The sequence below is a fragment of the Nicotiana tabacum genome, chromosome 7 (genome assembly GCF_000715075.1).
Source record: "Nicotiana tabacum cultivar K326 chromosome 7, ASM71507v2, whole genome shotgun sequence".
NCBI classification, from domain to species: domain Eukaryota; kingdom Viridiplantae; phylum Streptophyta; class Magnoliopsida; order Solanales; family Solanaceae; genus Nicotiana; species Nicotiana tabacum.
The window spans coordinates 169,620,897-169,632,775 of NC_134086.1; the positions used below are offsets into that span (position 1 = coordinate 169,620,897).

General features: G+C 37.2%; 1 protein-coding gene across 3 annotated transcripts; it reads right to left on the reverse strand.

Moving 5' to 3' along the window:
• Positions 1 to 1,049: 1,049 nt before the first annotated feature.
• LOC107769338 (PI-PLC X domain-containing protein At5g67130-like) lies at positions 1,050 to 10,958 on the reverse strand. Of its 3 annotated transcripts, XR_012693691.1 has the most exons (11): positions 10,808 to 10,958; positions 10,539 to 10,625; positions 10,337 to 10,459; positions 10,061 to 10,198; positions 3,175 to 3,273; positions 2,574 to 2,877; positions 2,228 to 2,451; positions 2,047 to 2,133; positions 1,765 to 1,926; positions 1,532 to 1,598; positions 1,050 to 1,383 (listed from the first exon to the last, which is right to left on the reverse strand). XR_012693691.1 is itself a non-coding variant. In XM_075218086.1 (10 exons), exons 1-10 carry the CDS (start codon positions 10,811 to 10,813, stop codon positions 1,565 to 1,567), a joined length of 1,260 nt encoding a protein of 419 aa, XP_075074187.1. In that variant the 5' UTR covers positions 10,814 to 10,958; the 3' UTR covers positions 1,486 to 1,564. The 3 variants fall into 3 exon arrangements, 2 of the variants coding, with proteins under 2 accessions (XP_075074187.1, XP_075074188.1); XM_075218086.1 differs by lacking the exon at positions 1,050 to 1,383 and having other exon boundaries at positions 1,486 to 1,598; positions 1,769 to 1,926; XM_075218087.1 differs by lacking the exon at positions 1,050 to 1,383 and having other exon boundaries at positions 1,486 to 1,598.
• Positions 10,959 to 11,879: the final 921 nt, after the last annotated feature.

Genomic DNA, 11,879 nt, shown 5'->3' on the forward strand with positions numbered 1-11,879 from the left:
TTTTGGGAGTGGCTCATGGCTATACTGTGTAGTTTTTCAAATATTGAATACAGAGTAATAATTCGTAGGCGCAAATTAGTCAGCAATGTCAAAGTTAAAAGGAATCCTTACACAATTAGCTGGCCCGATTCACTGTTAATTCTTTAGCTGTAATACATCAATTATACACTAATTATACAACAAGATTATACATATATTGTGCATGAATTATACATATATTATATATCCAAAAACTCTTTCCAATTTAAACGATTGCGTGGCTCAATTCTACAAGTTATAAACCCTTGATAGAATAATTCCAAACACGTCCTATACAAGATTTTCACTAACATATGATCCAGTCTTGTGCAATCTCATCCTTGCATAGTCTAATTTTTTAGAGTGATATTTAGCCCATAAGTGCCAGACGTTTACTTGCTGGTTGAAGAGTAAGTGCCTTTTTTTGGTCTTCAATTTCCATTTTGTTGTTGAGTAAAGAACTTCCAATACTTCAAAAAGTGTTTTCTTTTCCATTGAAATACCTAATAAAGACATGGGCCAAACGTTGAAAACTCTTTTTTCTGCCAAATCTGGATTAAATCTAGTAGATTCTAAAAAATGGGCATCAATGTGTGGGATAGGTTGCTTTTATTTCCCCATCTTAAGCACCCTTCTTATTTGGTCCTGATGTCTTACAGGAATCAGGTTTCTTCAAATTCCAGAATATGTTACTTGCACGGACCTTTTAAAAGGAGTATTTTCGGAACCTAAACTCAAAAATTATTTGTTCTTCACGTGACATGATTCCTGGTATTTTTCTCCTTTTTTCCAAAATGTGTCAAAGTTCAAACTATACCATTTAGAAATTAGTGGGTCCTTACAAGTCAAGTCTTCTTTCAAAATTTCAAAAATTATGATCGACGTCAGCCGCTGGATGCCATAGATTTGGAATAATTAGACTGATAGGTAATTAGGAATAAAATAACAAGACATCCCATGACTTCGGGACCAATTTGACAATTTACTTTATGAAAAGGATGGATAAGATTTTCGGCATAGAAATGGCTATTCATATTTATGCTTTAATTTTATTCTCTCTGCAACCTTTGCTAGGCTTGATGATCTGATAGGAGATAATGTTACTCCTCTATCTTCTTATGATGTCCTGATATATACATCATTTCAATAGGACAACGTTGTAAAAGGACATTATCTGCAGTGGGCAAGTGAAAAGCAAAATCTCATCCTATAACATTATTTTTCTTGACGTCGAATCAAGCCGTATCTTATATGGTTTAATTGAAATGTCAAATTGGTTCCCAGTGTATGCAAAAGGCTGTGAGTATATTCCTATACTACCTCTCATTCTTATTTGGTCCCCAGTGTAGAATCATTTTCGATGTCCTGCATTTTCGCAATGACAAATCAAAACAAACTGAATCACCGGTCAGTTAAAAGTAGAGAATTTCACCAACCTGTTCTATTCATGTCCAAATACCCATGGCATAAGCTAAACTAACTTCACGTTAACACTTGACATCGGCCGCCTTACCACAGGAAAGATACAAAGTTTAGTGACGACTGATCACACGCCATCCAAACTCCTTGGCTCCAATTTTCTACAAGCCGAAAGAAGCCAAAATGTTACTGCTGCGTAATTTGTCTGATTGTTATCATAATCACCTACTACAAATAACCCCTTTCTCTACATATGCTTTCAGTAAAATCTAATGCATACTACTTGGTGAAGCAAATTTGAACTTGGATAGGCTGTTTGGTACTCACTTACAACAAGAAAAAAGACATTAATGTTGTCCCCAACAACCATTGCAGCTTTGGTTGGCAATTGAAATTTGAAAAGCTTGTTTCATTTTTAGCTGCAGCAGCTGGTGTTACTGGAGAAATGCTTGGTTCAGGCAGCTCACATATCCCGTAAGTCATGTGCTCCTGCAAATTGAATTAACGACGTGGGGGTCACAAAATTCCATATTTTGAATCCTAAAATTACTATTAATGGCTTCGAAATGGACTAGTGGAAACGAAGATAGTTTAATAGGTCATTTGAACCTTGCAAGAGGCAATGTTTGTACATCCGCAGACTAAATGTCCATTTGCCACATCTACAGCTTCAGGGGCTCCACCTCCATCACTTCTCTGCGAAGTCCACATTCAGTGAAGTTAGTAGAAGAGAAAAAAAGGCTTATTACAACTAATTTCACAGATCAGTCAGTTCAAACAACAAGCATACCTTGTAAAAATCAACAGCAATGAAGTTAGGCCACCTCTTACCAGCAGCTTCATGGCATGTGTTCATCATGTCAATAAGTGGTGCTGAATTATGCTTGCAAGCTTGAGCAAAATCCGGGGCATCAGGAAAGTAGTTCATAAGGACTAAGGACTTCGTCTTATTGTCCATAGCAGATGATTCTGCACGATTTGGACAAGAACCAGGTTTCATGCCACCATTTCCATCTGCAAATCCAATGCACTTGTACTTGATTATGTTTATCAATTTTTTCTCCCAAAGAATTTAGTAGAAAAGATAAGAAAAAGAGCTCGCATTTGTTTTAAAGATAAGCTAAAAATGAACTCACATTGGTTTTCTACCAAGTATCTCCACTCATAAGCAATGCCTTCTGAAGGTTCTTTGGCAGACTTAGATGTGAAGACAACCAATCGCTGATTGCGCTGGACCATATCATCTACAGTTGGCCATTCTCCACCATTTTTAGGCATCCTAGAAACTGGAAACCAGAATTTTCTAAGCCCAGCCGCATCAAACACCTTTGTTAGGCCATTGGGAGATCTAACATAGTCCTCAATTATGACTGTAACAATATCAGAAGGGTTTGCTTCAAGAAATACTCCTATCTCCCTCAAGACATTGATTGCAGGTTGCTGACAGAAAATTTCCACATCAGCTTCGAAAGCAAACAACTTTAACTGATAAGAAGCTAGAATTTTGCAGATCAATGAGAAGATAATCAATTCTTCTCCAATTTCCATCAAAATTTTCATGAATATTACTGAAATTACATGTAAAAGAGGGACAAATAAGTTATATCCACTCCTCCACAAAGCTTCCAAGGACGAGAATGGCTTTTATGCCAAAAGTATGAACAACTGCATACCCGTAAACGTGCCAAATGTATGGAAGTTATTTAGTGATACATCAACTGGTTCATGAGAACTTACAAAAGCTGTATAGTTGTAGCATTTCCCTCCATATGAGTGACATAGCCAGATGTCATTATTGAAGTCATACATATCAAGCATTAAACCTCTAACACCATTCTGTGCCAATTCATGTGAAAAGAAGCTCATCAGCAGCCACATATACTATTTGAAAACCCGTCAGAGCTAGCAGTTCATGTCTTCTAAATCACAAATTTCAAACATTTTAATAGAGAAATACATAGTAGGAAAAGTAGATATTGCAGACACTAGTGTTTTACATTTTCTCTGCGACAGCCAATTTCACCAAAATGTCATGGCACTTTAGACACGTTTAGCGTTCATATGAGTCAACATAGTAGGAAAAGTAGATATTGCAGACACTAGTGTTTTACATTTTCTCTGCGACAGCCAATTTCACCAAAATGTCATGGCACTTTAGACACGTTTAGCGTTCATATGAGTCAACACTAAGAATCAAATTAAGTGAAAAATAAATGGACTGAAGCAGAAAGAATCAAGTCAAGTCAATATTTAAGTGTTGGAGAAATGTAGGATTGGCAGTCTTTGTTCGATCCCTGGATATTACCACCAATTCAACTTCAAAGTAAAGTGTATTTTGAGAACAATGGTAACAGGTAAGTGCTGAGAGCTTAAATGTTAAAATTGTGGTACCCACTACGGGTATGAATAGGTGAAGATTATATCCAAGAAAATTCAAATGTTCATAGTTCTAAGTTACTTTGTATGTAAAAATCCTATTGCCTTATTTGTATTTAAATATATCTTTGTAGGTATAATGATTCTTTTCTATTTATCTATCTGCACTTAGCGACAGTTTTAGGAAAAAACAGAAGGCGAGGATGAAATTTTTGTTGAAGTTTGGCAAAATGCCAAAGTCCCACATTGGTTGGGAGTTAAGTTTGGGGGGGATTTTTCCCCTATAAAAGAAGGCCTAATGTTAAGGATTGAAATACACCTCTCATTTGCCTTCTCATCTGTTTAAGACATTTGTATCTTCTCTCTTTAGTATTATTTCACTTGTATTTTTGGAGTGGAATAAAATATTGGTTGTGTCCGAGGAGTAGGCAAAATTAGCCGAACCTCGTAAATTCTGGTGTTCCCTTTATTGTTGCTTTACTGTCTTATTTATTATTTGGTGGTTGTCATAATTCTTGGTATAGTAGTTGTGACTTATTCACACTATATACATTTGGCTTCCGCAACAATTGGTATCAGAGCCAAGGTACTGTCTAAGTATGCTCTGTGGTTGCAGCATAGTCTGATCTTCCACATCAGAAAAGATTTATCTTGGTAACTGAGTCAAGGTTCTGTCTGAGTATGCTCTGTGGTTGCAGCTTAGTCTGATCTTCTACATCAGAAAGGAAATAATCTTAATTTGTGTCGTCAGCTATTAAATAATATTTGTGTCAAATATGGGAGACAATAAACAAGAAGAATCTACATCAAGTGTCAACAATACGTCATCATTGACATCTTCGCTTATGACAAGAATTGTGTCAAATGCGAAATTTGCGGTAGAAATTTTTGACGGGTCCGGGCATTTTGGGATGTGGCAAGGCGAGGTTTTAGATGTCCTTTTTCAACAAGGGCTAGATCTGGCCATTGAAGAAAAGAAACCAGATGTTATTGGAGAAGAAGATTGGAAGATTCTCAACCGTGTTGCTTGCGGTACCATTCGATCCTTCCTTGCTAGAGAGCAGAAATATCCATACACAAAGGAAACTTCTGCAAGTAAATTATGGAAAGCACTGGAGGATAAATTTTTGAAGAAAAATAGTCAAAATAAATTGTACATGAAGAAGAGACTATTTCACTTCACCTATGTTCCTGGTACCACGATGAATGAACATATCACCAGTTTCAATAAGTTGGTCACAGATTTGCAAAATATGGATACAACTTATGATGATGGTGACTTGGCCTTGATGTTGTTGGCGTCACTTCCTGATGAGTACGAGCACCTTGAAACTACTCTACTCCATGGAAATGACGAAGTTTCTCTCAGAGAAGTTTGTTCGGCTTTGTACAGCTATGAACAAAGAAAGCGAGAAAAACAGAAGGGCGGAGAAGGAGAAGCACTATTTGTGAGGGGTCGTCCTCAAAGTCAAACGAGGACAAAGAAGGGAAGATCCAAGTCAAGATCCAGACCCAGCAAAGATGAATTTGCCTTTTGTCGAGAAAAAGGGCACTGGAAGAAAGACTGTCCGAAGTTGAAGAATAAGGCCAAACATAACAATGGAAAGGCCATTATGGATTCAAATGTAGCTGATTGTGATGATTCAGACTTCTCATTAGTTACAACAGAGTCATCAACATCATCAGACATATGGTTGATGGACTCGGCTTGTAGCTATCATATGTGTCCCAATAGGGACTGGTTCGTGGAATTTCAAGAAGGAGAATATGGAGTCGTCCACACAGCGGATAACAGCCCTCTTACCTCATATGGCATTGGTTCAATACGATTAAGGAACCATGATGGAATGATCAGAACATTAACAGATGTTCGATATGTACCGAATTTGAAGAAGAATCTCATCTCTGTGGGAGCCCTAGAATCAAAAGGGTTCAAAATCATTGCAGAAAATGGAGTGATGAGAGTATGCTCCTGTGCACTAGTGGTAATGAAGGCTAATCGGAAGAATAATAATATGTACCGCTATTGTGGCAGTACAATTATTGGGACAGCGACAGTGACATCCAGTGACGACAAAGAGGCTGAAGCAACCAAGCTATGGCACATGCGCTTGGGACATGCTGGAGGAAAATCCTTGAAAACTCTATCAGATCAAGGATTGTTAAAAGGAGTCAAGGCTTGCAACTTGGAGTTTTGTGAGCATTGTGTTAAAGGGAAACATACAAGGGTTAAATTTGGTACAGCGATCCATAATACTAAAGGCATTTTGGATTATGTACACTCTAATGTTTGGGGTGCTTCCAAAACACCTTCATTGGGTGGGAAGCACTATTTTGTAACCTTTGTTGATGATTTTTCCCGAAGAGTATGGGTGTATACAATGAAAAGCAAAGATGAAGTGTTGGGAATTTTTCTCAAATGGAAGACGATGGTGGAGAATCAAACAGGCAAGAGGATCAAGTGTATTCGCACAGACAATGGAGGTGAATACAAAAATGATCATTTCAATAAGGTCTGTCAAAATGATGGCATCGTCCGACACTTCACTGTCAGACATACATCACAACAGAATGGAGTGGCTGAACGTATGAACCGGACCTTGCTGGAGAAGGTACGGTGTATGTTGTCCAATGCTGGCTTGGGCAAAGAATTTTGGGCTGAGGCAATTACATTTGCATGCCACCTCATTAATCGTCTACCATCTGCTGCTATTGATGGCAAGACACCATTTGAAAAATGGTATGGAAAGTCTGCTGTAGATTATGACTCTTTGCACGTGTTTGGCTCAACTGCATATTATCATGTGACGGAGTCAAAATTGGATCCAAGGGCAAAGAAGGCTATTTTTATGGGAATTACTTCTGGAGTCAAAGGATATCGCTTATGGTGTCCTATAACAAAGAAAGTAATATTCAGCAGGGATGTTACCTTTGATGAATCTGCTATGGTAAATAAGGTAACAGAAGATACCAAACAAAATAAAGGTGCTTCTAAGCAGGTGGAGTTTGAGGGAAAATTTATTTTTCCTACACAAGAAGCAGAGGAGGAAACAAATGAAAATTACCCTCTGGAAGGAGAGCCAGTAGAGGAGATTCCAACTCAGGAACCTCAACAACAACTTGAATCAATAGCAACCAGCAGGCCAAAAAGAACAATAACGAAACCCGTTCGTCTCATAGAGACGGTTGCTTGTGCAACCTCAATTGTAGCTGATGATGTTCCTACTACTTATAAAGACGTTGTCCAAAGTTCAGAAGAAGATAAGTGGAGGATTGCCATGAATGATGAAATACAGTCCCTTCATCAGAATCATACATGGAGATTGGCCAATCTCCCGAAGGGAAAGAAAGCAATTGGGTGCAAATGGGTATTTACAAAGAAGGAAGGATTTCCTAACCAAGTAGATGTTCGCTACAAAGCAAGATTGGTGGCCAAAGGATATGCTCAAAAGGAGGGAATTGATTACAATGAAGTGTTTTCTCCAGTTGTAAAACATTCTTCCATTAGAATTATGTTGGCTTTGGTAGCACAATTGGATTTGGAACTAGTTCAGATGGATGTAAAAACTGCGTTTTTACATGGAAACTTGGAGGAGGAAATCTACATGACTCAGCCAGAAGGATTCAAAGTTGCTGGAAAAGAAAATATGGTGTGCAAACTTGAAAAATCGTTGTACGGTTTGAAACAATCTTCTAGACAATGGTACAAACGATTTGACAAGTTTATGTTGCAGCAAGGGTACAAGAGAAGCAAATACGATCATTGTGTGTATTTGCGCAGGCTTAAAGATGGTTCCTTTATATATCTTCTCCTATATGTTGATGATATGTTGATAGCTTCCAAGAATTCAGAAGAAATTGATAAGTTGAAGATTCAACTGAAGAAGGAGTTTGAGATGAAGGATCTTGGCGAGGCAAAGAAAATTCTTGGCATGGAGATAATTAGAGATAGACGTTCAAAGAAACTCTGTTTATCTCAAAAAGAATATTTGAAGAGAGTACTTCAACGTTTTGGCATAGATGACAAGACTAAGCCAGTTAGTACTCCACTTGCTTCCCATTTTAAGCTAAGTACTATTATGTCGCCAATGGATGAAGCTGAACGAGAGTATATGTCAAAGGTACCATACGCAAATGCTGTTGGTAGCTTGATGTATGCAATGGTTTGCACAAGGCCTGACATTTCACAAGCTGTTGGAATTATTAGCAGATATATGCACAATCCAGGGAAGGAGCATTGGCAAGCTGTGAAGTGGATTCTACGGTATATTCATAATACTGTAGATGTCGGGTTAGTTTTTGAGCAGGAATACAATCAGTCTGTAGTTGGATATTGTGACTCAGATTTTGCGGGTGATCTGGACAAACGAAGATCAACTACTGGTTATGTGTTTACTTTTGCAAAAGCACCAGTTAGTTGGAAGTCTACTTTGCAGTCAACAGTTGCTTTGTCTACAACAGAGGCAGAGTACATGGCTATTACAGAGGCTGTGAAGGAGGCAATTTGGCTTCAAGGATTGCTAAAGGAGCTTGATGTTGAACAAAAAGGTATCACAATTTTTTGTGATAGTCAAAGTGCTATTCAATTAGCGAAGAACCAAGTTTATCATGCAAGGACGAAGCATATTGATGTTCGGTATCATTTCGTACGAGAAATCATAGAAGAAGGAGGAGTCACAGTGAAGAAAATTCATACTACGGAGAATCCTGCTGATATGCTAACTAAGGTGGTGACTGCGATCAAGTTTCAACATTGTTTGGATTTGATCAACATTGTTGAACACTGAAGATTGAAGATGAAGACACAACCAAAATTTGTTATTGAGAGAGAATTGAAAATGTGGAATTTTGCCAAGGTGGAGATTTGTTGAAGTTTGGCAAAATGCCAAAGTCCCACATTGGTTGGGAGTTAAGTTTGGGGGAGATTTTTCCCCTATAAAAGAAGGCCTAATGTTTAGGATTGAAATACACCTCTCATTTGCCTTCTCATCTGTTTAAGGCATTTGTATCTTCTCTCTTTAGTATTATTTCACTTGTATTTTTGGAGTGGAATAAAATATTGGTTGTGTCCGAGGAGTAGGCAAAATTAGCCGAACCTCGTAAATTTTGGTGTTCCCTTTGTTGTTGCTTTACTGTCTTATTTATTATTTGGTGGCTGTCATAATTTTTGGTATAGTAGTTGTAACTTATTCACACTATATACATTTGGCTTCCGCAACAATTTTAGTACTATACAGGTATGGGGGAAGATAAGGATTGATATTTTAGTTTCCACCGTGTGCATAGGTAGGTGAACTTAATATCCTATTTATACGCAACCTTAATCCTTTGATGAATTGTTTTGAATATCGAACTAGGGACTAACCGACTAAGGGTGTTCTGCAAAATATTTATGAGCCAACAAAACCTAGTTGCTAGAGGAAAACAAGTCCAGCCAGGACTCAGAAGCTAAAAGAACCTTGGTAACCCTGGGACCATTATTCAATTAATGATGTTGTCTGCCCGAAGAAAGCAAGCAGTCACAACCCAACTACTTTACCTTAAAGAGAACCTCACCCATTATCAGCAAATGAAGCTTTCCAACGCATTCTTAACCAGATCGCAGAAGAAAACAAATGAGTAGTAACTCACAAGTTCTTTAATCTAATGATGTGGGCCAAAAAATACTTTAATTATTAGTTTAATCCTTGCAAGACAAAACTATAGCATTGGGCCAAAAACTACTTTAATTATTAGCTACAGCCACTAATAGTAACTCACAAATTCAGATATGTAGTATATATAGAGAAAAGTAATCTCTCTGTTCTATGACATTCCTTCAAATCTGACATTTTTCTGGTCCCATACCTAACGTTGCATAATATAATGAAGCCCACATACTAAATTGCATAGCAACACAAAAATCAACAAGAGTCAGCAACAGCTAACAACTCATACAAGGCTGACTCGCTCAACTTTGGAACTTAGCCATGTGCCACGCATAGACATAAATTAATATAAAATAATAAAAGCAATAAGAATAATAATACCTCAAGAACTTCGATATATAAAAAAAACAATTCCCAATGCAATTAACAATTATCTCATAGTTGATTCAAAGGACAGTTTCGCCCAGCATATTTAGTAACATAATTTTGTCTGAATGCTATTTGACATCCATCCTTTTTTCTCTTCTTTTTTTGTTCGTTTTTCTATTATTTTTTTTGAAGCGTTGAAGGAAGCGGTAGGGTTTAGTTAGTAAACTTACATTTAGCTGTTCGGTTATGGAGTCCTGCTGGTTCATTGGAGCTAATATTACACTTCCTGTCCCGGACTTCGCTTTCAATTTGGCAAAAGAATTGTGCGTTGTCAGCCATGAGTACCGATTAAACGGCAATCCTTTCACCTACGATATTTATTCAATCTTTAACAACGCAACTTTAAAATAAAATTCAATAAAAGTCATTTATACTGAAAATCCAGGGATACATTAACATACAGTATAAGTTACTCTTCGAAAATCATAATCTGTTTGAAAAAATACCTTAGAAAGAGGATTGACAGGCTGAATTCGAGTACAACGGGGACGGACATTGGCATTTGCGATGCAAGTCTCGCAATGTAGCCCTGAATCACAGTTGCCATTGGCGATGCAGCTCTGTCCTTGCTGTTACCGGAAGTATAAATCATAAACACGATCGAGAAAGCAAAAAGACGTAGATAAAAAGGCATTGGCGTTTGCTTACCTTGAGAGCTTCGGAACAAGCAAAAAGAAGAGTAATCGCAAGGAACAGAGTAGCCGGAAAATTAAAATTCATGGTGACATTGATGATCTGCGAGGTAAAATGCGTAAAAATTAGGGTTCAGAATCACATACAGATGAACTAAAAAATCACACATCACATGCCTATTACGCTCTCTAGTCTTTGTCTCTCTCTCTCTCTCTCTCTCACACACACACACAAACACAAACAGAAATATGGTGATATAGGTGTGTATTTGCTAGTACAAGTACCTTCATCAATGGCGTTGGTTGAAGAAACAGTTGGCCGTTTTGAGTTTGCTTGAAAAAGATGTGCGAGGAGAGGGGAGGAGGGAAAAGTTGCGTGACTGAAGGGAAGAGAAGAGAAGAGTTGAAGTTACTGCGCTGTATGGGGGACCTCTGTATCTGTGTTTAGATAATGCCGCGCCAACGCCTTCATATCTTTGCGGTTATTCTGTTTTTATCCTTTTTCTTTTTCAAATTTTCATTTCTGTTATTCTTTCTTTCCACATCAAAATGGTTTTCTTTTCTTATTTTTAAAATAAAGCATGTGAACAGTTCTGCAGTAGGTAAATGTGTACAGAACACATTCTTTTCCTTTTAAACGATTTTTTTTATTTATTTTATAGCACGGTCGTCATAGTTGATTTATAGCGTGGGAAATATGGAAGATTCGGAGCTTGTCGTAGCAAAAAAAAAAAAAATTCTCATATAGAAGGATGATTTTGGAAATTACCAAGTCATAAAAAATGAACGATGAAACTAATAGGAGTACCTTTTTTTTTGTTTAAACAAAAAAGTATGAGCCCACGGCATAGATTTTAAGACTATTGGCTCATGTTTTTTCTAAGCGTAAAAAGTAGGAAAACTGCCGGCTATTTATAAGTAGCTTATTATAAAAATTGACTAATTCATACAATAGTATCAATATTAGCCAATAAGCTATTTGTAGCATAAAAGGTCAAGTTTTTTACTTTTTTTTTAAGTAAGTGTTGTTAGAATAGATTGAGTACATCTTAAGGAGCTTGAATCTTAGTTTTTGGATGATTTGGTGGAGTTCTGAGGTAATTTGAATTGAAACTTCGAAGTAGAAGATGAACATGAAAAAAATGACGTGTATCACACTGTATATCATTTGTGTATCACATATGTCGCAAAAGAATTTTTCGAGCTCGATTTTAACAATGAATTTTGATGCAAAATCAATCCAAATCACCTTCTATCGCCCTCAAATTTTGTGTATTGACTCATCTATATGTTTTCTATTAATTTCAACCATACCCATTGAAAAATGTCCTTTTTTGCTTAGATTTTTGGAACCTTG